This window comes from Xenopus laevis, chromosome 1S (genome assembly GCF_017654675.1).
Source record: "Xenopus laevis strain J_2021 chromosome 1S, Xenopus_laevis_v10.1, whole genome shotgun sequence".
In the NCBI taxonomy this organism is placed as follows: domain Eukaryota; kingdom Metazoa; phylum Chordata; class Amphibia; order Anura; family Pipidae; genus Xenopus; species Xenopus laevis.
This window is the reverse complement of record NC_054372.1, coordinates 25,647,292-25,673,343: the sequence shown is the minus strand read 5'-3', so window position 1 is coordinate 25,673,343 and position 26,052 is coordinate 25,647,292. Positions and strand designations below refer to the sequence as shown.

Below are 26,052 nucleotides of genomic sequence, written 5' to 3'. Positions count from 1 at the left end.
TTAAAAGTACATGTATCACTTAATATATTGGAACTTAAAAATAATAAATGTACATTGCAAATGTGCTCAGAATACCACCCTCATCAATGTTACATTCACTTATTTTTAAGGTTTACTTATCCTTTAATAACTGTAGGGAAGAGGCAAGGATTTCTGCAATTCACCATGTGTGTCGGTGGCAACATGAGCCTTGGGGTATGAATAATTATAATTTTCGGAACTCCTTATGATAAACCCAAGTCTTCCCCACAGTAGTTTTTTTTTCCTGTACATACCAGAGAAACGGTGAATGACATGTAACTTTTTCCATTTGTGTTCTTTGTGCACACAAAAGTCCAATACTCATGTTAAATAGAATGACAAATTTACAAAATAAATCAGACCCAGATTTGACCCATTAGTGCCAAGGTTTGGGATGCTGAAGGACACTGGAGGGCACTTTATCCCGAGGTTTGACAGCCGTTGATAGTTTTGATACGAAGGCATCAGATGTCCTGCTCCCCATTCCAAAATTCCAGCGAGGAGGGTAATGAGGAATGGGGTTCCGTACTCTGGCTGCTAGTGGGTTACTATAAAATGCCATCATTACTGGTGGCAACATAATCTTCACAGGCTGAAGCACCACCATGTTTTCATGTGCCTTTATCCTGGGAGAAATTCCATCATTACCCAAAACTTTAGGCTTAGCAGGTTTTTGACTTTTGGAACTTCTGTCTCTTGCAGTTGTAGGAGGTGTAACAATGACTTGCTTGGAGGGCTTCCTGCCCACAATGCCAACTGGCTGTACATTTGACTTGGCAACATCAGGGGTCAATGACTTTGCTGCAACTCGGTTTTCTAGGTCTAGAAAATCGCTGATCTTTGCCGGAGTAGAAGTCGTGCCTTGAACAGCTGCCCTTCCTTTCTTTTTCTTCCCCTCTTTTTTGGATTTTTGTTTCCCAATGCCATCAAGAAGGCCCTTTGAGGCAGCTCTAGCCAAAATGTCAGTTGCAGACACAGCTTCAGTTGGAATTGGCTACAAAAGACAGGAAGGAATGAGTCCATCATATTCTTAGTAATTAGAACTGGAAGTATTCTTAAAATATTTGGGGGATAGTCAGATTGAGAAGATGTATCTAGAGAGCTTTAGTTAGAAACCTATGAACAAGAAGTCTTCATGTTGCCATGTATTTTGATTGTTAAGAGATCAAACTGAAGATTATGCCGATGAGTGGCATTATCATTTGATTTAGGAGGAAGTTGGACAATGAGGTTACAAGTATGTGACCTACTAAGTGCTGCCAAGAATGTTGAAATGTTTAAATGCTTGCTTTTTATATGAAGTTATAATGGTCTTGGCGGTGCTGTTTGTACATGGACAAAGAACTGCCTGCAGGAACATGTGCAGAAGGTGTTTGTGTGTGCCATACACTGCCCGTGAGTGTGCCCCACACTCCCTGTGTTTGCCATACTCTGTCTGTCCTATGCTGAATGTAAGAGTCTAGTGGGGGGGAGGTGTTAGCATTTGGTAATAGTTGTTAGGGGTCCCTATTGTATTTTATTATGTGCTGGGATTTGCTGTGCTAGCTATGGGAAGGAGGCGGCATATGTAGAGATCTCTCTCTAGAAGCTTAACAAATGTGATACTTTATTGGAGACTCAATACAGTATCACATTTGTTAAGCTTCAGAAGAGTCCCGTGAGTGTCGCTATTCCTGCAGATATACCATTACATGTTTGCTGTTATATCCCTGCAGTGAGCAACAACCATTTGGTTTTTGGTGTGATGCTACAATTAATGTAGATATAAATGTGGATCTTAGAAGTTTATGTGAGAACCAGTGCTGGGCCAGGACAGCCGTGCCGCCCCTACCCGCATGCGCGCAAACAAGCATGAGCACGCATACAGTCGCACAGACGATCACATGCATGTGTAAACTGGTGCGCACCAATGTGGAGCTTGTCTGTGCCGGAGGGAACACTTGCTGGACTAGGGGGTAGGCGTCAGGGAAGGTAAATGCTTGGCGCCCCCCAAACTTTGCGCCCTAGGCACGTGCCTATAGTGGGTGTAGTTTTAAAATGGAGAGTGGTCAACACTGGCTTCCATTTCGTCCTCCATCACATATGGCAGAACAATTCAGGCCCTCTGTACCACAGAAGTTGAACAGCACTGCCAAAAAAATACCTGGGAAAATATTCAAGATGGCAGTGCTGATGTGAATTCTATTAGGAAAGTGGAATAACTGGAGATCCAATCTTGTGGACAGTAACAACAGTTTTAAAATAAAAGGGGAGGTAAAGCCAGGAATAAAAATAGGGGGGAGGGGGAAGGCCCCCGGGCTGTTGCATTTTCTTTTGTATGCAGTAATTGTACTATAGGGCTGTGCTCCATCTTGACTGCTTTCTCAGGCATCCATTGCGACTATTCATGTCTGAATATGTAACTATATAAGGAGGGGACATATTAGAACAGCTGATGTCACACTGGGGAATGGGCAGCAGAAACTCATAATGGAATGTTCAGACAAAGCATCAGCAAATTAGCATTAACCCCAAACCCTCACCTCCCCTGCAAAAACATGATTCTGCTGGAAAAAAGTGGTAAGGTGTGCCAATAGGAGGGTGTCGCAGCCGCTTCTGTTAGTAAATTATGTGTCTTACCTCCTTTGTCAAGACAGCCAGGAAGAATCCATTGGTAGTCTCAGCTGGATGGACTTTAATAAACTTATCAGATGCTGATGTGAGTTCTGATGAGGTAAGCGGAATAACTGGAGAGACAATCCTGTGGAAGGCAACACAACAGTTTTAGAATAAAAGGGGAGGTAAAGCCAGGAATGAAAATGCCTTCAAAATATTTGCATGTAATGTTAATTTAGTTAGCATATTATGGAACCATTTCTAGAAAGTATGATATTTATATTTGAAAAAAAAAAAAAACACACCAGAAGGATCTCCCAAGACCAGGGCTATCCCAACAGGAGGACTACAGGCTGGATGTGACTGCCAATTAGAAATTTCATAACTTGACTAATCTAAGGTCCTTTCAGAGTGTTAAATGAAATCTTGCCTCATTCCTATCATCAACTCTGTAGGATCATCCAGTTAGCCCATGTGGAATGTGGCTGCAAAGGACATTGTTCTATACCAGTGATCTCCAACAGGCCCGGACTGGCAATCTGTGGGTTCTGGCAAATGCCAGAGGGGCTGCTATAATGTGCCATAGAAAGTTAGTATTTAGAGGGCTAGTGGGGGCTGTTTGGGCCTCTGTGTGGGCTTATTTGGGCCTCTGTGTACCTGAAATGCCAGGGCCTATTTAAATTCTCAGTCCGGACCTGATCTCCAACCAGTGGCTCACGAGCAACACGTTTCTCACCAACCCCTTGGCTGTTGCTCCCAGTGGCCTCAAAGCAGGTGTTACTTTTTGAATTTCAGGCTTGGAGGCAAGTTTTGGTTGTATAAAATCCATGTGTACTGCCAAACAGAGCCTCGTGTAGGCTGCCAGTCCACATAGGGGCTACCAGTAGTCAATCACAGCTCTTATTTGGTATCCCCAGAAACTTTTTTCATGCTTGTGTTGCTCCCCAACTCTTTTTATATTTGAATGTGGCTCATGGGTGTAAAAAAATAAATAAATAAATAAAAAAAAGTTGGGGATCCCTGTTCTATACTATTAATCAGTAATTCCATTAAAATTTCCACTTCTGAAAGTAAGCTTATGGAGATTTCAATCATCTGTGCCAGTGTTTTTTTTTTTTTACCAATAATCTAAAAAATAGTCCAGTGAGCAATGTGCATCACAGTTTTCAGCAATAGGCTACACTTTTTCTATTTATAAAGGAACAACTTACCTATATGTGTGAACTTTGTTGCTTTCTGGTTTCTGTCCCAAAGTTTGATTTATTACCTCCTCGTTTTCTTCATGGTAGACTGAGCAGGTACAGTACACAAGAGCTTGCACTTTATTGACTAAAGCCAAAAATGAAGTAACAGAGTCAGGACTATCTTACTGGTTTAGAACAAATGTCTAGTCATAAGGCAAATGCAGTAAAACAAAACAATAAAATCTGTAGACTCCTCCAGACCAAATTGGCAGATTAGCCTGTGTATGGGGTGGGGCCTTGCTGGCTGCCTGACATCTGGCTGAAAATTGGCCAAATATCTGTTGGGTGAGTTAGGAAATCATGTTAAATGAGGACTGCATTGACTTGTAGATGCAGTCTCCTGGCTTGTGTATATTAACCACAGTATGATAGATTATTGACTGGATTGACCTCTATTTGGCCCAGGATACTGGAAGCCAAGTCTGCAAAAGAGGTAATAAGAGCATTGGTCAACAGAATGGCACTCACAACAGCAAATGTGCTGAAATTCTAAGGATGTTTTATTGAGATCTCCATACATGAGTGTATGTATGTATGTATGTATGTATGTATGTATGTATGTATGTATGTATGTATGTATCCAAATAAAAGAGGGTATATTTCCCCAAGTGCTGTCTGGGTGAGTTTCCCATTCACTTACATGTCATTGCATGGCTTAGCTCTGTGACCTGCTGCTTGGAAAGGGCGTTTAGCTTATCACTTCTGACAGATCCTTGGGAAAAATCCTGAAGCAAAGACGTGTCTGCACAAAAGAGAACAACACTGAAATCGTATTTCACTTATTTGCAGCCAAAACATCTGTGTGGACTTGGAGAAATTCACATTAGTGGATAAGGAAAGTTACATACAAATATTTCACCCATTACACTGCCCCTCACTAAACCGCATCATATTTGAATACAGTTTGGAAAGTTTTGCTAAATCAAAAAAAAATGGTGCCCTCTTCACAGCCTGCTTGACTGATATCTGGCAGGTTATACAATCATGTGAGGCCAGTATTAGCACATCTATGTGGTCCTCTCCCAGTGAGTCTTCATTATGGAGCACAAAGACCTGAGGCTGCACCCATGAGTACAGTGCTGCCAGTCATTTGGCGTTTATGTATTCATAAGGGGTGTCTGCATGCCTCCCAAGCCCTTACATGTCCTCCAACTTGTGTGGCATTAGACGGCAGTGGTGGGAACAGACTGCAAGGGGGTCTTGTACTGCCTACCCTATAGCAAATATTAAAGGGGATAATAGAAGCTTCCTCATACAAAGTAAGAAACTTTCTAAATACAATCAATTAAACATTCTGAATTGTTTCTGAAATAATGTTCACTATTGCATCTGTTTCTCTTCATTCTGTCTTCATGCAGCAGTTGGGTGTCAGATGAATGGTCCAATAAATCCAACAGAATTTTTAATTGATTGTATTTAGAAAGTTTCTTATTTCAGCAAGCTGAAGCTTATATTAATAATTTTCATTTTCGCAATATTTCCCCTTTAAATAGAGCTAGTCTGTGCCCGCCTACACTGCACACAGTAAGGGGCACACTTTTGACCTTCTCCCCAGGAACATAGTAAATGACCCCTGTTTCATTAGCAGCACTGCCCGTTATTATTTAAAGGCAACGTAAAGGAATTTTTATAGATGTGTCCTGTGAGCTGAATAGGGTATTTACACTGGTTTTAGTGCCAATATCTTCTTTTTATACATTTATTAATTTAACGTTACTGGTATGAAGTGTAATATTCCCTCTTCATTGGCATTACGGTACTTTCTCTAAATAAATTGATGGATGCTACATGAGGACAGGAATAATTCAAAATGCTTTTCCCTTCCCAAAAGCTAACAAATTTCTAAACATACACAGTACCTCCATGCTGATTCAAAACAAACTGTACTGGGTCACTGACTCCAGATCCAGAGCATTGAGGCAGCAAGAGAATAATTTTAGCCTTCTGTAACCTCGGATCACTTGGGTCCAGATCAGTGAAGCTTTCCTTCAGCAGTTTAACATCTGAAAAAACAATTGCAGTTTGTGGATGAGGTTATCTTATCATGGTTCCTACTAATGAAATCAATAGAGATCAATATGCTAAACTATTCAGATAACTACAGGTATAGGATCCATTACCAAGAAAGCTCCGAATTATGGAAAGGCCGCCTCCTATAGACGAAAAATTTTAAAAAAAAAATTTCTCTGTAATAATAAAAAACAGTGCCTTGTACTTGATCCAAACTAAAATATCATTATTAGAAGCATGATTTCATGATTTTCTAGCAGACATAAAGGGTTGTTCATCTTTGAGTTAACTTTTAGTATGATATAGAGAGTGATATTCTGAGACACTTTACAATAGGTTTTTAATTTATTATTTGTGGGTTTTGAGTTATTTAGGAGCTCTCCAGTTTGCAGTTTCAGCAATCTGGTTGCTAGGGTCCAAAGTACCCTAGTAACCATGCACTGATTTGAGCAACAGACTGGAATCTAATTAGGGGAGGGTCTGAATAGTAATATGAGTAACAAAAAAAAAGTCACAATAAGAATACTTTTGTAGCCTTACCAGGCATTTGTTTTAGATGGGGTCAGTGACCCCCTATCAGAAAGCTGGAAAGAGCCAAAAGTAGGCAAATAATTAACAAAAAAAACTATACAAAACAATTAATGAAGACCAACTGAAAAGTTGCTTAGAATGGTCTATTCTTTAACATACTAAAAATCAACTTAAAGGTGAATCACCCATTTAAGGTATGAAGATCCAAATTACAGAAATATCTGTTTTCAGGAAAACTCCAGGTCCCAAGCATTCTGGATAACAGGTCCCATACCTGTATTATGATTAGTTCTTGTATGGTGGATAGACAGGCAAGGGTGATGTGGTAGTAGCTACAAAGGGAAAAATAAACTATTGTGCTATACATGAAATAGTAGATGCGAGACACACTTAGAACATAACGTGTCAGTGGTAGGTCCATGGAAGATGGACAGACATTTTAGCTATGCTCTCAGTATAGTGTTGTAGCAATTTACCCCAATGGGAAGGATCTCTAATTAAATACATTTACAGTCTGGAGGAAGTCACCTACTTTTACATCCCATATCAACAAGCAGTTCCTGCAGAGCTTGTTCCTTTGCTTCAGACTTTATTCCACATACAAAGATTCTAGAGGCATATTGATTGGTCAGCACTGACATGTGGGCCAGAATGTACCCTGGACAAGGCACAGCCACAATAATGTCATCCTCCACATTCATCAAAGCTCTCACTGAATGTACAGAAACAATATGGGCTTTGTCCTGGAAACAGACAAGAATGAAGAAACAGTTACTGTATATAATAATTCCTCTATTGTATACAAATGACTCGCCATAAAACAGAGATTGTGATGGAAATAATGTCATGTGAAGTCCCGTGCTGAAATCCCCAACGTCTCACCTTGGCCCTTCTACTTCTACAATATACTTTAAATATGAGAGAATTATAAAGAACACCTGATGTCACCTAGTTTAGTGCTACGCTGCTTAATTCATTTTTAGCAAGTTTTAGGGGGGGGGGATTAGGGGGAAACCATAAAACTAGCAAACCTATAAAATCCCATACCTCCAAACATTTTGGAAACCGATACATTTGGCAAATACATTTGGCGCGTGAAGCACGGCAAAAAACTTTGACAAAACCCATTTTGTGGCACCCCCCATTAACATATCCATTGAACACAATCTGTCAAGTTATGAAAGTTTGAACACATTTGTGGTTTTTATTTCTTATAACAGTTTTGCTAATGAAAGTGAATTTTCCTTTATAGCAGAGACACACACTGCTATTTTGGGAAATTAGCCAGCGACAAATCACTTCTTCTTCGGGCAACTAATCTCCCCGAACCGTCTTCCCGTTGGCTAGAATGTAAATCGCCGGCGGGATGGCACTCCAAATGCTTCGTTTTCCGTAGTCACCAATTCACGAGGAAACTTCAGGCGACTTCGGAAAGCCAAATCGATAATAGTGCCATCCCGCCGGCGATTTTCATTCTGGCTGGCAGTAAGGAAGTTCTGGGAGATTAGTCGCCCGAAGAAGAACCATTTTTTGCTGGGCAACTAATCTCCCAAAATAGCAGCGTGTCTCTGCCCTTAAGCTGCAAATCAGTTTCCCCAAGAGACCATCTTGTCTAAAACTGTTACAAAAGTATCTATTCTGGGCTCTCTGCCAAAAGCCAGTTCATTTAGAAACTTTGTATCTTTTTCTGGCTGTTCAGTGCAGGAAATCAAAGAAAGTTGGGACATTTCAGTGCAAATGCGGGACTGCGGGTTGAGCTGTCAAAATCAGGACTGTCCCACTCAAAACGGGACAGTTGGGAGGTATGAAATCCCCTTGCTGCATGGTTGACTAATAACCAGGCTAGCCACATCACTGCATGCATACAAATACACACAATGCTTTGGGTACATGTGTCATTTGGAGATGATATAGGAAAGCTACACAAATCTTAAGAACAGCAAAAATATGAGCAGGGAAGTCACAGAATGGCGTGAGGCTAGTTAGCAAATGCTGCAGCCTATTGGCAACAACTACATGAAGAAGATCAAGGCCGGCCTTTCACTTTTAACTGTCTCATGCAACAATGTCTTACATGAACCTTAGCATGAACCTGTTGCTAGAATTATAAATTGGGTACCTTTCATTCCTGTTCATACTGTATATTGGCCACATTACCGCTTTAAAGTATTGCTACCTTACATCTACTTATCGCTATTCATTAAAGGTACATTATAATATAAAAAAAAAAGACAGCATTTAACCAGGTGTCCCATTACTCTTTATGGCTCAATAAATTTCTTCAATAAGCAACATGCCATCGCTCTAGCCTCATCCAGCAGTAAGGGGATTTATACATAGGGATGCACCGAAACCTGGATTCAGTTCGGGATTCTGCCTTTTTCAGAAGATTCGTATTCAGCCAAATGCTTCTGTCTGGCCAAACCGAATTTGCATATGCAAATTAGGGGTGGGGAGGGAAATCGCGTGACTTTTTGTCACAAAACAAGGAAGTAAAACACGTTTTCCTCTTCCCATCCATAATTTGAATATGCAAATTAGGATTCGGTTCGGCCGAATCTTTCACAAAGGATTCGAGGATTCAGCCGAATCCAAAATAGTGGTTTCGGTGCATCCCTATTTCTACAGTTCATTCAATGTCAACAGCTGGACATTTCTTGAGTTAAAGCACCTCTTGAGATTTGAAGTCTGGGTAAGAAATAATATTCCTTGCTGAAACAGTTGCAGAAGGGGGGGGCACACTTCCTAATTCTAAATCTGGCAATACATGGTATGATCAACACCAAGGAACATTCACTCTTGCAGACACCAAAGCTGTGCTTGTAAATGCTGTATATAAATAAACCATTAATAACTGTATATTTATAGGTTCTTTATGGCTGTTGTGTAGAATATAGAACAGTTATGCTCAACCTCAATTAAGATACTAAACTATCATGTTACTTTAAAAAAGCACATATACTTCACTACAAAAGGAGAGTACTGATCCTTTATATGCATATATATCAAAATTATTAATCGTGCACCTCTGGCACAACCCTGCTTTATTCAAATAAACCATTTTCCATACTTTAGTAGTATGTGCCATTTGATAATTCTAAATGGCCAGCCCCCTGGGACCAATTCACAGTGCACACAAACAAAACAAGGGCACACATACAGGTTAGGTCACATGAGCCAATTAATGGGCAAAGTTGTGTCTTCTTCTTCTGGTTACAGCTGCAGTATTTCTGGTCAGGTGATCTCTGAGGCAGCACAGAGAATATCATAAAATCGTCAAGGTAAAGGACAATATTTACAGATAAATCTACATTCCAGTTTGGCAAGATTCTTTAATAGACCACTTATATAACATAAACTGTTGCTTAAGTATTCATTCTGGCGGTGTAGTTTTCCTTTAAATCACCACAGAAGTCTTGGACAGCCGTGATATACAGAATTATATGGAAGTAACTATTGTCCGTAAATCTGATACGATTTAGAGGGATGGTTAAAGGAATGGCCCTTGTCAGCAGTTTTTACTTGACAATAGCTGAAACCCCAATCTGAAGTTCAAATGCAAAATGTAACATTTAACAAGAGAATTGTATTAAAGTTGAAACATAAAAGGCAGACAAAAGGTGGAGGAAGACATTGTTCCCACTGTGTAAGACAAAACATGGAATACATGACCCAGCTGATCGGTGTCTTTATGACTGTTACCATGGAAATCCATTCTACTCCTACACTATCTCGGCTCATGCAGCACTGCAACGGTCTATGCTTAGAGAAGCCCACAAATATTTTATGTTCGGGCTGTTTTTAAAGGATTAAAAGATCAAGCTCCCAAACTGGGCAGATTGTGCTTGCGCTGATAAATAGCCTTATATAAATGTGTTGCCACGCAACGCTTCCACTGGTGCAATGATTTGCTTTTTAGCATTGAGGAACTCTTCCCAGCCTGGAGAGACAAGACAATAAAGTAATAAATCATACACTCTCATCCTATGAATGTCTGGAGCTTTTACTTTTAATTTTCTAAACCAGAAAAAGAGGAGCCAAATTAATATCCTACTTGGAAACCAAATACGATAATAGAATGAAGTGAAAACCAGCACACATAACCCCCCTAAACTATTTTGTCTCTTATGGTAGAAGATCTATCTATATATAGCAAGAAACCATTTTTATTGTGTGGCATATGTTTAGGGACAAAGCATTCTCAGCCAAGGCAAGCAATGACATCTCCACTCATTGGGGCAGATTTATTAAAGAGCGAAGTGGCCAATGCTAGAGACTTTTTCACCAGTGTTACCACCCTTAGGGACATCGCCAATTAACTAACAGGCGCAAATTCACTAGCGAATGGGGACATTCATTAGCGGTCATTCGCACTATATCGCCAGACGACTTTTCGATCTGGCAAACAGACGTTACTTTTTTCGGTAAACGGTTTTCTCCAGACATTTTATAACATATGGAATGTTAATTTTACAGTGGGCTCATGTGTAGGGCATTATAATAACTCTCGTCTTTATTAAGGTTCCCTGGACATGTTTAATATAAACCGGTAACTTAAACCATTTGCTCCAACATTTATAATAAAGACCGCCATACAAATTTAAATTTCCTGCCCTATGCAAATTGACCTAAGCGTAAGATCACTAGGGAATTTTCTCGTAACGCTAGCGAAAAGACGCCAGCATTCGACGCCCGGGACGAAACTTCGCATTTTAGTGAATTATCATATTCAGGCCCGGACTGGCAATCTGTGGGTTCTGGCAAATGCCAGAGGGGCTGTTATCAGGGGACATAGAAAGTCACTATTTAGTGGGCTGCTAGGACCTGTTTGGGCCTCTTTGTACTTGGAATGCCAGGGCTTATTTTGACTCCCAGTCCAGACCTGATTCATATTCGTAGCGTATTTGTGCCTGGTGAAGTGGTGCGATGGGTGCAAAGCTGACAAAAATTCGTTATTGAATCCGTTATTGAATCTGCCCCATAAAGTAATGCAAACACACAAGAGTAGAAACTTTCTCAGCACAAAAGAAGCTACCCCCATAAAGAGCCGTATGCGGATGAGAAAATCACTTTCACTGATGAACTCATGATGGCTGCACCTTTGGGATAACCAAATATGTAGGACCAGCGTCTAGGTTTACTGAAGTCTAACCACACACATATCTCCAAACGGCACCGATCCAATTTATAGATCAGTAGCTGGAAGTGCAGTTCTGTTCAGATCTGGATTAGCACACAACCCTGTTTAGTGAATACATGTTCTGTTTGAGGAATAATCACAATGTGCTTACCTGTAGTACAAGTTTGTAATGCATGAATAGTTCCAGGTTGCAGAGTTTATCTTTAAGATAAGGAGGAAACACCAGTACATCCAGGCAGTGCTTGTCCATACAATATCTATAACCAACCAAATCCATTGGAGAGTCAGCTTTAGTAAAACCTTCGCTCTTCAGCGCATCACAGGCTTCGGTCACACTGTTTGCAAAAACCATTTAATGCATTAGAGTTGCTTAGAAAGATCTGCAGCAAATCTACTGACCAGACACCAAGTTTTTATAATATGCAAAATACATAATAAAAACTGCTGTTTAGGCTTCCAAGTACATAGCAACTACCCGAGGGTTTTATTTTATATATAAGGGATAGGATGTTCAAAGCATCCTCTTTTTTCCATGCTTTACATGGGCATTACACCAGCTAATTATCCTTTAAGCCAGAAGTACCCATACTTTACAAATCCTTTTAGTGATATTGTCCCATTATAATCTACATCCATAAAAGCACTGCTAGCATTCTGTTTCATGGAAAATATTAATTAAATATTATACAGATTTTTGAGAAAATATATATTGCTATATTAACAACTATTTCTTATGTATCCATAATATAATAAATATCTGAATTCAAAGAAAGAAACAGAAGGGTAACTTGCACCCAAGCATTAAACATACATTTATTTTGTGGTCTTTCTTGGTAAAATAATGGCACAGAATTGTGGTGTGATATAGGCTTTGTCCTAAAGTCATTGCGATTGGGGAAAGCCCAATATAGTTGTCTGTACAATAGCTAGCATGCATATTGAGAAGAACAGCATTAGGAATTACCTGGTTTTGGCGGTATTAACCCAGGCATAGAGTGGTACTGTAGATGATCGCTGCTCTTGCTTTCTAACACCTTCTGGCAATATAAACTCAATGGATGGAATGGCATGTTTAATCCGACTTCTTGCAAGGGCAGCAGACAGTCTGGTATTGGACCTAAGATGAAATAACATAGGATATTAGAATAATAAAAAGCATTTTAGAAATGATAGGCACTAGTGAGAAGTTGTAAAGCTCTTAAACTCAATTTGGGATCCTTTCCCACTTCTACGAGTGACCAACTTCTACTTGCCAGAGGGGAGTAAGGCCAGAACTGGGGGGGATGCAGCAGCCTAGGGTGCAATGTGAGTTGGTAAGTGATAGCAGCACAGGGAGGATGAGGAGATACTTAGCGGAGGGTGCGTAGCAAAATACTACTAAGTGCAGACCTGATATTTCCCCAATAACTGGGGTATATTTAATGACTCAAAGACACAGGGGGTGATTAAGGATTACCCCTCTAGACCCACCCCCTCCTAGAAAAAGTGGGTGAAGCCAGGCTGTCACTGGGAAGCTGAGATGTTGGGTTTAGTTGTAGGTAGCATTGTTTGGGCCCAGGTGCAGGCACATGGAGCAGATTTCAGCAACAGAATTCATACTTGTGCGTTTCTGCATGGAAATATGCTCAATGTGCCTTGATCTGGGCCGATGCAATGAATTTAGGTACAGACATAGGGAAAGGCTGGTGCCAGTGGAGGGGCTAAATTCTCTGCCGGTGTTTATTCGCAGGCCAAGAATCAGCCACGTCTGGCATTAGCCTAAAGATTTAGAAGCCAATCAGTGAATTGTAGACTTGGACGCATATTGCACTATTAATAACAGATATAATTACCCCTCCCACCCACCCATGTTTTTCATCACACACAAAGAAAACCCAAACCCAACATACAGTTAGTATCCTGTAAATATTACATTTGGTGCTTTGGCACTTACCCGCAAAGTAATTTTTCCACTTCTTGCACCTCCTCTATGGTTTCCTCTGTACGGAACAAACAGCGCGGCTGAAACTTTCGGTCTTGGAAGTCATACAGCATCACCATGACAAGACTGGTCATCTCGTCCGGCTAAAATCATTGCAGCAGGAAAACGGTGAGAGATGAAGAACAAAAAAAAGTAAACAGAGAAATTGATCAGGGAAATCAAGAAAAGACCCAAAGGAAAAATGGAAGTCACTGGCCCTCTGTTATTATAGTATAAAAAAAAAAAGTTTCCAACTCTTGTCTCACGAAGGGGAGAGAGAGAGTGAGAGAGAGTGAGAGATGCATTGATTGGAGCATTGTGAGTTATTACCTGTGATAGAGGGCAGGTGAATAGTCACATAGGTTTCTATTGCCCGTTAATGATCAATGTTGGCAGCGAATGAATTGTCTGGATGTTGGTATGTTTTGGGGTGTCTGATGTAAGACTAACATGTGTGTAAGTTTTCCTGCAAACATGTATAACGAATGATGGTATATTTGTAATGATGAACATTAACAGTGGGTCAGTGGTTTTAAATTTCATTTTAGTAGCTGTAAGGAATGGTGATCTACATCATGGGGAAAAAAAAACCCTCATCAGGAATAGCCCAGGTCCCAAGAATTTCAGATAACAGATACTTATCTGTATAATTCAATCTATATTGTTACTGGATATGAACATGTTTGCACACGCACACTTATCTGATCGGTTTGTTTAAAACAAAAGTATAATCCAACGACAGCTATTCATAGTAATGTAAAAATGTTTAACTGCTATCCCAGTGATAAATGATGCCGTGTTTTCAGAGTTTGATCCTGACTGAGCTACTCATCTGCAGCATGTAAGGAACAATTGCTACATGAAATGCAAGGCTGGGTGCTTACAGCCCTCCATAAAACCTCTCCCACTACATTACAACTTACTGAATATACTCACAGCATTATATACATATAATAAGGTTTTACTTACTAGTGGCTGAGAATGGTAGAAGCCGCTGTCCAGTAATATGGTTTCAAGTAGATCTTGATCTGCAAAGAACAGAAAAAGTTTCATATTCTGATGTATGGATTTATAATACTCTGAAGGGTCTATTTATCATACTGTGTACATCGATTTACACTGAAAAAAATGGTGTTAAGAATCGGTGTAAATAAATGGCAAATTTATCAAGGCATGTGTTTTATTTAACAACAAACTTGCAAAATTCAAGAAGCAAGTTCTGCTGAAAGTCGCTCTGGAAAAGTGTATTTTCCTCATATTTTCAAGCAGAAGATTACTTTTATGCTGGATTTTTACAAAGAGGAACAAAGTAGCTGAAAATAAATATACAACTTCATATACCCATTGTTTTACCCACAAATGCCTGGTGATGTGTGGTGTATCTGGGCGCCATTATTTTGATGAATATGCTCAAAATGTATGGTGTTCGAAAAGCAAGGACTCTCTTGCAGATCTACCATACACCAAGCAAAATTCATTTCCAGACAAACTGCCATGCAATGACCATACGATAGGACAATCTGTTTAAACTGCCCCCCCAAGGAAGCTTACATGGAATATCTGTTGGGGAAAATGTCAAACTAAGGAATACTGAAGGACTCTCAGCAGTTTCTTGATAGCCAGAAATGGGTTTGTAAAATATCAAAGCAGATCTGTGTCAGTTCTTCACCTGCTTCATTTTGTCAGAGCTAATTTCTGGTACTGAGCTCTAACACCCATCCAAGTCATTAATTACAGGAAAGCTATGTACTGCATTTTAAACAAATAATTCACATTTTTAAAAAAATGTTTTCCTTTTTCACTGTAATAATAAAACAGTACCTTGTACATGATACCAACTAAGATATAATTAATCTTTATTAGAGATTAAACAATTCCACAGGGTTTATTTAAAATTGAAATTATTTTTATCAGTCTAAGGGCAGAGACACGTGTAGATTTCGGGGATATTTAGTGGCCCGGCTACAAATCGACTCTTCTTCGGGCAACTTATCTCCCCAAACTGCCTTCCCTGCCAGCTAGAATCATAAAATCACTGGCCACACGAGGAAACCTCCGGCGACTTCAGAAAACAAAGTGCTCAGAGTGCCATCCCATCAGCGATTTAGATTCTAGCCGGCGGGAAGGCATTGCAGCCAGGCCCGGATTGCAGCGAGATTAGTCGCCCAAAGAAGAGGCGATTAGTCGCCAGGCAATTCTCCCAGTTTGTCTCTGCCCTTAAAGGAAAACTATACCCCCCAAACAATGTAGGTCTCTATTAAAAGATACTGAGTAAAACAGCTCATGTGTAAAACCCTGCTTCATGTAAATGAACCATTATCATAATAATATACTTTAGTAGTATGTGCCATTGGGTAATCAAAAATAGAAAATTGCCATTTTAAAAAATAAGGGCCGCCCCCTGAGATCGTACGATTCACTGTGCACACATACAAACCACATATAAGGTCACATGAGCCAATTAACAGACAGAGTTCTGCCTTTTGCTTCCTCACTTCTTCCTGTTACAGTTAGAGTTGTAGTATTTCTGGTCAGGTGATCTCTGAGGCAGCACAGATAGAGTCACGAAATGGTGGATCAAGGCAAGAGATGTAAAAGGGCAATATTTATGTAAATATATATTCCAGTTTGGTAAGATTCTTTAATATGTCATTCAATTTGATATAAACTATCTGTTGCTTAAGTATTCATTTTGGGGGTATAGTTTTCCTTTAACGTGTGGAAATCCCCAGGTTGCGAGCATTCTGGATAACAGGTCCCATATCTGTTTATATTATTAAGTGTGTGAGAATAATGAGACTGATAATACTGTATGTTGGTCAGTATAAACTAAACAAACTCTCACACATATCAAAGGGTTTCATCCTTATGCAAATTGACTTTAGAAGTTATATAATGGTACAAGCAAGATGCTGCGTCACTTATCACTGCAATCCAATCCTGATTAAACATTCTAGCACTGGCACCTAGCAACATATTGTAACAAGCAGCAATACATTCCATAAACCCATCTGGCCCTGCTCTTTTTTTCATGTGACACAAATGTCTGGGAAAGTCCCATTAAATCCAACTCCATGAGAAAGGAAAACATTTTATTATTCAAAATATTCATTCAAAACATGCACATAACCCACAATACATACGCCTTGGTTACATCTACAGCAATTTTTCCTAAAACAAGCACTAAAAAAAAAAAAAAAAAAAAAAAACAACTTAGTGGGGTTTGCCTAACATATTTTAACCATGCACATGGCACATGTAACACACACATATATACTGAATGGAGTAATCATTATTTGTCTGCCTATTTGTGTTTATTTATGAGAGTGGAAATAACTAATTACTCAGCAGTACCCTCTATTGGCCAAACCAACATGAAAAAAAAAAAGAGTAATGCTAATTTGCTTTAAGGTGCCCATACATTGGCACCAGAAACAATATGATTCCCAAAACAGACAGAAAGCAAAGATTTATGGATCAGCCAGGGCACCATGCCCCAACCAACTAGGTGCATTAATAAATACAATTTTCAGTTTTTACAGATCAATTGCAGACTTGTCTCAAAACTGATCCTGACGTGACATTGGTTACCCAAGAGTTGGGCAGTATGGTTGTAGTATGGGCAATATGTTAATTTTTGCCACCAGGACCTTACACAAAAATGCATGAAGATAATTGCCCCACAATGCTCATTTAAAGAGGACTTCTGTCCGGTGCCTGGCTGCACTCTACACAAGATAAGAAATTCAGTGAGGTGTAGGCACAGGCCAGCCTTTTCTTTGCCACATGCATCATGTTATAAGACAACCAGGTAGTATAAAGGTGGAAAGAAAAGTAGAAAACAGGTAAGACATGAGATGTGAGATTGCGACTGCAAATACACCCTACTTTTTCTGCTTAACCCTCTATAATGCACCCTGACACACACCAAATATTTCACTCAAGTCCAAAAAAAATTGTTAATGTATAATTATTTCAACTTACATTTTAGAGTATTAAAAGCCAGCTCATAAGCCCAGCACCGAGATTTTTCATCCTTAAAGCTGGATAAAGGCATACCAGAGTCATTACCATACTTTACGACAATCCTATCTGGAGGTTTCTTGATATGAATATCTTGAAAGATTTTTGCTGACTCAACATATATCTGGTCAGGAACATTTCTCTTTTCAGAACAGTGCGGAAAATCCCTTGCATTGCACGGAGCCAAACTCTCCTGCCAGTGGCTCATTTCTCTTGCGGACAGATCAGCACCAACGAAGACGCTTAAAGAACTCCCTGATTAAATAAATAAACATTAGTAATGGAAATAAATACTTTGTATTTTATAACAAAGTTATAATTATAAATAAAATACACAGTAAGTATATAAACATGTATATACAGTAGAACCCTGCTTTTACATTTTCCTGGTGGCCCGCTAAAAACAACTAAATTTCATAAAAAAACATAATGGGGGTTATTTATTAAAACTTGGATTTTTTTTTTTTAAGTTGAATTTTTACAGAAAAAAATAAAATAAAAAAAGATTAAAATACCCAAAGCTGCCAAGAATCCAAGTTCGAACACAACATCTAAAAACTGTTAAATTCCTCTAAAAGTCAATGGAAAGCATGATACACTGGCCTGGAATAACCTATTTGTACCATTAAAATTTAACCACCACGTTTACAGTATTCTGTGTGAAAATCTAAATTACCAAAATGTAAATAACCTTAAATAATGTATGTTTTAACATGAACATCAATTATTATATATATTTCCTTTAGTGCCTCAGGCTCGGAGAACATTGGCAGAACATAAAAGCCATATAAAAGCCCATGGGGTCGCTAACAATATATTAAATTCATTGAATCATGGACAAAATGAACAATTAGAAGCATACTGTAGTCACTGATCTGTGAGATGTCATTAATTACCGTTATGTTTCTATCCCACAACTCCCACTTATAAAATGTTATTAGAGTGGACAGAACAGCAAGGTGCTTGTGTGTGGAATGAAGCAGAACCCCAGCCAGGGGGCTGCAACTTTCCTGTAACTAAGTAAATATCCCACTAAATATTTGGTATTGTAGTTTGTTCAGCTGAGACAAAGCAAGATATGGATGATTTAACTTTATTTACGGTTTACAATAGGTTTCCAGCTCAGCCATTTTTGCTGCTATCCCTGTCACATAAAGAAATAGGTCTGGGTGCCCCGATGACCCATGCTGGAAAATAGAATGGCAAACGTTATAATTACTTTTCGTTTTTATGTATGGTAAGTCAGCTTGGAGAACATGGGTGTGTGGCTGCAAGAGCACGCTAGTCTAGAACAGGGTAGCCAGATATCTTCTTTATTACATTTAACAGGGGTCATATAACACATTGCCCTGCTCAGTGTATGGTTACTATAGTGCCCAGTAGATGCAAGGTTAAAAGGTAACTGTTATCACATATTTATATCCCTTATTAGGCTAGAGCCTCTTTGCAACGAGTAAATTTAATTCGGAAGAAAGAGGAGGCTACTGCCTTCAGTAGGACAGAAATCAGCCAGAGGATTTCAGTTAACAGTTTTCACCCCACCATGTGGCCTTGCCTCATACAGGCATGGGATCCATTATTCAGAAAACCGTTATCCAGAAAGAATTATGGAAAGGCTGTTTCCCATAGGGGCACGTTTACTAAAGAGTAAATGACAATTTGCAGTGAATTCGCCCATTTATTAAAAGGCGAGAAAGGCAATTTGTGCCATTTCACCAGGCAATTTTTTTCCCAGGCTGGCAAAAATCCAGTAATTTATCAAAGTGTAAAAAATTACCCTTTTCGCCAGGTTCAGGCTGCCGAACTTACATTATAAAGATAGAGCAGCCACGTTTAAATCGCAATCAACATTGCCCTTTCCATTCTAATTTTCTCCATGTGAAAATTCTCTTGAGAATTTTCCCCACTTCTATTGTATGGGGAAATATACTGGCAAATTTATTTACACCAGGAGAAAGTTCACCACATTTCTCTTGAAAATGTGAACCGACGATTTTTAGTAAATATGGAGATGTGTTGTGAAAATACACCTGGTGAAGTGAGGCAAACTTTGCTGAAGTAAGGTGAATAGAAAATTATGCCCTATAGACTCCATTTTATCCAAACTTTTATAAGTGATTTCCTTTTCTCTGTAATAATAAAGTAGTACCTTGTACTTGATCCCAACTAAAATATAATTAATCCGTATTTTAAGCAAAACCAGCTTATTGGGTTTATTTAAAGCGGACCTGTCACCTACACATAAAATGCTCTATAACAAAAGTCATTTGCAAATCAAACATGAAACCCATATTGTTTTTTTCACTAAACCATCCATACCTGTCATAAAGGCGTTTAAATATCTGAGCTCTCAATCAAATATTACCTTCCCCGTCTCCATGCCCGAGGCATAGAGGTGGGGCAGTCTATTTTCACTTTCCATTCAGTAATTCCTAGATGTCACTGCTCTCGCCACATTCCCCATCCCTCCTCACTCTACAATTGTGTAGGGCAATGTGCATGGGCATTAGGTCCCCCATTCGGGCACATACAGAAGATTTTGGGACAATACACAACTTGTCTTAATAACAGTGTCCCCAAAATGGCTCCTGCCTGCATGCTGTGATTGTGAAATTTCAAGACTGAAGGAAACACAATTTAAATAATAAATGTAGTGCAAGTTTTATTTTGCTCAACTAATATGATGAAAAATAATTTGGAATTACTTCTTAGGGTGACAGGTCCCCTTTAATGTTTACATGATTTTCTACTAGACTTGAGAGATGGAAAACCAGATAACAGTAATTCAATGTAAGGTTGCTATCAGCCCAAAGCTGACCCCATCACTCTGTGAGTCACTGAAATCTGAAAATTAATAAAGCCACTTGCCTGCCCTGCCCAACATTATATACATTTTAGATGTATGATTGTATGTGAATTTTGAAAACACTGATAATTCTGAGTTACGGGTAGCAGCATCACATACTTATAACTTCATCAACATTCCTCTTCTACACCTCCCACTATATACATCATACTCCCCCAATACCTCATCTACTTACTATTCATTCCTATGGGTGTATTTATCAGTGGGTGAAAGGTAGAGTATGCAATAGAAAGAGATTGGAACCACACACACACATTGCATAAAAAGGTTTATACCCGTTTATTATGGCCACAGAGAATGTTTCAGGTGGATAAAATCCTTTCATCAGAAGAGAGATTAAACCACTGTTACTTTAAAGCAGGGGTCCCTAACCTTTTTTACCCATGAGCCACATTCAAATTTAAAAAAAGAGTTGGGGAGCAACACAAGCATGAAAAAAGTTCCTGTTGGTGCCAGATAAGTACTGTGATTGGCCATTTGGAAGCTCCTATGTGGACAGACAGCCTACAGGAAACTCTTCTTGCCAGTACATCTGTTTTTTATGCAATTAAAACTTGCCTCCAAGTCAGGAATTCAAAAATAAGCACCTGCTTTGAGGCCACTGGGAGCAACATCCAATGGGTTGATGAGCAACTTGTTGCTCGCGAGCTACTGGTTGGGGATCACTGCTTTAAAGTAATAGCAAAAGCAATTGCACCCCCTGCTCCCCCAGTAGTTACGCCACTAACGAACAAGCACTTGCTGTAACAGTTGTATTAAACCAGTAAAGACACATTTTAGGGTGTTCGGCGCAAACATCCATTTATTTTTATTATTATTTATATGAAAGGCTGTACAGTCATGTGCAATAGGCCCAAGGGTGGGGGAGACTCAAAAATCATGAACAGAGAGGCTGAAATTACTGCTCAATATCAACACAGAGTGCTGAGCATAGGCTGCACCTGATAGATATAGTCTTGTTTCAACCTATGTTACTATGTATATAGTAGGTTTCTGTTTGGCAACTCTTCCTTTCCCTTGTGCTGCTGTTAGATCTGCCTTCTGTCTACAGTTTCACCCATTTCCTCAGCTCTTGTTGTTTGTTTTACATTGCTTTCTCATGAGGTTAATAGTAATTCTCATGAGTAGCGTGTGTATCAGATGTAGCTTGCTCCTGTTGTTGCAGTGGGGTGTTCTGCCTGTTGCACTTCAGAAAACTCTAGTTCAGGCGCTTGTAAGGCATTTTCTCACTTGAGATTTTAGTGGAGAAATTGTGGGGAGAGGCTTGTGTGGAGACCTGACTTCACATACAAACTTCACAATAAGCCTGCTATCTATCTCCAAACAAACAGTGCAATTTCAAGACGTCATTAAAATTTTAAAAGGTTTATTTTGCCAGTCTTCTGCCAGTCTAATTACATGTGCTGTAAGGATTCCATGAGTGGGATTAAATCAACTCTGAACTCTCTCTGTGATGTTACCTGATAACTAATGCTAACGAAAGAGAGGAAAGCCAGTAATCTCAATGTTCCACTGGAACTGCAGCTCACACACAGCAAAAATGCCAAGTCCCTGTTAGAGGACGATACTAGGGGAGGAAAAGACAAACCATCACTAGGGGAATAAAGTTAACAAGTCACTGTAACTGTGAATTCTATAGAATAGGTTGCAAATTGCCTTTTATTTATTTGCTTTTCTTGCCCATTTGACTTCAGTTCTATTATATTTCTCTTCACCTTTGTACATGCAGCAGCATAAACACACACAGGTGACCATACACTAGAAGATCCACTCATTTGGGGAGGCCACCAAACAAGCAGATCTTTCCCCGTTATGCCTACTTAATGTGGACGATACCAGGCTTTAATTCACAATAATTACAATGGTGGGTATATGAGCTGTCAGAATGAGGACCACATCAACTAGCCAATGCAGTCCCCTATCCAACGTGAAAATCAAACCTGGCCAACTGATATCTGGATGATTTTTGCCCTGATATTCCCATTGGAGGTCATGGGCAGATAAACTGCCAGATTAAACATGCACTGTATGGCCACATTCACAGCACCATTATAGAGTAGCCACTGGTCTTTAGTAATAACCAATGAACCACATTTGTGCTATTGTGCTCATTGCATTAGTGATGTAGCCCCCCTCTGAATGAATGTTTTAAGTGCGGAGCATGATAGGGGGCAGGATCCACCTGCATGAGAAAGACAAAATAGAATGAAAGTTATAATGAGCGGAGACCCAGGGCCGGTGCTCCTGTTCCCTGAAAACTGCACCAGCCTGGAGTATTTCTGTAGGAATATCATGTCACAAACCCCTTCTAATCATTGGCCGTACATACAGTAGATCTGACAGAATTGGCAGCTTCATGAGCCAAACCATGGACTCCGAAGTGATCTCTGGTTGGAGATATTGAGCAGACTGGTTGGAATATCCCACAGGACTGGGACATCAGGATGACTGCATTGGCCACTAAAATCCAGCAATTGGAGCACAGGCCAGCGGCCAACAAATTGGTTCATATCAGCCAAATGAGTGGATTGTACAGTATGTAGCATGTGTTTCATGTCTGATTTAGGTAGAATTCTAATTCTATCTATGAAAAAAAGTTATAAAAGGATCCAGTGTTCCCCCAAAACCATGGGGAGGCACAGAATGGGCACTTTAACACCAGGAACGTGTGTGTGTGGGTCATGACTAGCTTACAATTTGTCCATATGTTTGCACACGCAAAAAACACAATTTAGAGAACACGAGTGGGTTTAAAAAAAAGTTGTTTTACTTTTATGCAGAAAAAATTCACATAAACAACACCATAGAACAAAATGGCATAATTTGTACAACATCAAAAACAATATACAATGTCTACCACCCATAAATTATACATAGCAAGCAAGACATCAACAAGGAGCGGATACACCTACCAGCAAAATGAGAATGGCCCCAACGTTTCGGCACCAAGGCCTTTGTCAAGGGGATTCTGCACCTCATATTACTTTTTGAAAGATTTGGTGTGCCCTCCATTTGCTATTAATTCTGCATGACTAGCTTACACCAGGAGTGAGTGAGAGTCATGACTTGCTTACAGAAAATAATAATCATTTAGAGGTGCCATTCGTGTGGAACTGAAGTTACAGGCAGTGGGTTCCTTATACAGTAGGGTGGAAATATGTAGCAGCCATGAGTATGTAACTACTCCCCCCCCCCCAATCTATGGACAAACCAGTTGAAATAAAAATCAAGAGTTCAAGTTACATTTTGTGTTAAAACCTTGGCCAAAGAGCTCACAATGTGGCTAAAGTGAGGGAATAAATAAAATAGTGTAGGCACAGATATATCAGTCAGTTGGGGCTCATTTATAAACACTGGGCACATTTGCACCTGAGCAGTAACCCATAGCAACCATTGATTATCTAATTTCGACCAGCTGTGGATTGAACACAAAGCAATCATCTGATTGGTTGCCACAGATTACTGTCCAGGTGCAACTTCGCCCGCTGTTTATAAATGAGCCCCACTGAGTGAAAGAGCCAATGACAGCCACTATACAGTGTGTAACCGCAAACACATCATTAGATCACACGTACTGACTGACGACACTGCAGCGCACCCCATAGCCGCCACCCTATGCCTCTTACCTGGCAGCTCCCGCACGGCCGCTCCGCACAAGCTTCAAACACGGCGGGGTTTATACTCTCATGGGAGGAGCCGTCTCCACAGCTAAAGCGCAGAGCTCCGACAACTGGGCGGGAACAGAGGCGGAGCTCCGGCAACTACAAAACAGGAATCGCCAAGGCAACGAGCCGCGTGCCGGCATGGGCGGTGTTTCTGGTGGTGGGTGGGGCGTATGTGGCCGTGGAGGCCCCACGGGTGTGAGTTTTGAGTGACAGATCCCAGTAACTGTAGCTGCCGCGCGTGTGTAACCTTATTTATAGCGAATGCTGGAGAGCTTGGCGATAGTGAGTAGTGTCACGTGACATGTTTAGGCAAGTGAGAGCGGCGCGCAAGCCCTCACGTTTATCCTTATATTGCTGTGTTCTCTCACTATGAACCTCTTGTTACTTTACAACCTGTGCTGCCGTTACAAATCACAGGCTGTACAACAACATTTTTACACACAGAAGTTATAAAAAGCTATTGATGGTCAGGGCCAACTTATAAGTTAAAAAAAACTGTGGTGCTAGGCCCCCCCCCCTTCTACAAGTTAAAACAAATAATTGGTGACCACGGCCCACCTATAATTTAAAGAAAAAACATTGGCACTAGGGCCCTCGTAAAAGTTTTTTTTTAAAAAAAAAAACATTGGTGGCAGGGGCCTATTAAAATAATACATTTGTGGCCAGAGGATTAAAATAAATGAAAAAAAACACACATTGGTGTTCAGTAGAATTGAACTTGTGGCTTCAGGACTTCAACTTCTCCTTTCGTGACTTTGGGTCTTTTTGCTGCTTCAGGCAGGGCCGGGCCAACTCACTGGCGCACCCAAGGCGATTCCCTCTCATCACTCCGCCTCCCACACTTCCGCAGAGACACATTTGGTGGGCGGGAGATGTGTAAGAGGTTGTTACATCCCAGGAGGCATGAGAGGGTTAGTGTCGCTCTGGGAGGAGTGGGAGGGGTAGTAACGCTCTGGGAGGAGTGGGAGGGGTAGTAACGCTCTGGGAGGAGTGGGAGGGGTAGTGTCGCGGCGGGAGGAGTGGTAGTGACATGCCTGAGGTGTGCGAGGGGTGATCTTGTGCCGGTATGGATGCGAAACGTTGGTGTGGGTGAGAAAATCCTCTCCTGGCAGTAGGATTGCCACCGGCTAGGCCGGTAAAATACCTGCCAAGGCCGGTATTACAAATTTACCGGCAATGTAGCTGCCGGTAAATTTGTAATACAATTAAAAGGAGCCCTCGGCCTGCCCCCAATCCCCTGCAACTTACCTTTTATTTTGCCTCTTCTAGCGTCCGTGGTGTCCGTGGCGTGGCCCCACCCCTTTTGATGTAATGGCCCGCCCCTTTGTGTCCCCGCCCCCCCATCAGCCGGTAACATTTTTTTTAAAAAGGTGGCAACCCTACCTGGCAGGCTAGAGACTAGGGACAGCCAGGCAGAAGAGGTTCGTGCCTGGCACCCACTTAACTTTGCACCTTAGGCAAGTGCCTCTTCTGCCTGCCCCTAGTTCCGGCCCTGGCTTTAGGACTTCAATTTTGGCTGTTTTCGTGACTTCGGGTCTTTTCACTGCTTCGGGACTTTGGCTGTTCGGCTTTTTGTCACTTCCGCATTTCGGGACTTTGGAAGGGGGGCCCGGCTCTTTCGAATAGTGCAGCACTTCCATGCCCCCCTTAAAGCCAGGTCCCGGTAAAGCAGTACCCCTGTGCCCCCCTGATGGCAGCCCTGATCACAACAGTCCGTATTACATACACATTGTGTAATAACTGCTCCCCTCACGCTGCTCCAGCCTTCCCCGGAGTCCCCTGTGATTGGATCATAATGTATGGCATACGTGTGGTTGGATCGCGGGACACATCAGTTAGGGAGGGAGGACTATGTAGGGTACTAGGTAGGAATTTTTATTAGTGGGGGGGTTAAGTTTGTGTGGTTTGCTTTCCTTCAGTTACTCCTGTTCTTTCTGATTGGCACCTGCTTGTCTTTCAGTGAATTACGTTTGCTTTATTCCCTATGTGAGGGTGTA

At 40.6% G+C, this 26,052-nt stretch overlaps 1 protein-coding gene across 1 annotated transcript; it reads right to left on the bottom strand.

Annotated features, from left to right (window-relative positions):
* nsun7.S (NOP2/Sun RNA methyltransferase family member 7 S homeolog) lies at nt 1–24,276 on the bottom strand. The gene is made up of 12 exons (XM_018243103.2): nt 24,017–24,276; nt 17,486–17,779; nt 14,471–14,529; nt 13,475–13,605; nt 12,506–12,658; nt 11,693–11,876; nt 6,934–7,144; nt 5,720–5,863; nt 4,501–4,602; nt 3,828–3,945; nt 2,641–2,761; nt 1–1,015 (listed from the first exon to the last, which is right to left on the bottom strand). Exons 2-12 carry the CDS (start codon nt 17,730–17,732, stop codon nt 398–400), a joined length of 2,088 nt encoding a protein of 695 aa, XP_018098592.1. The 5' UTR covers nt 17,733–17,779; nt 24,017–24,276; the 3' UTR covers nt 1–397.
* Nucleotides 24,277–26,052: the final 1,776 nt, after the last annotated feature.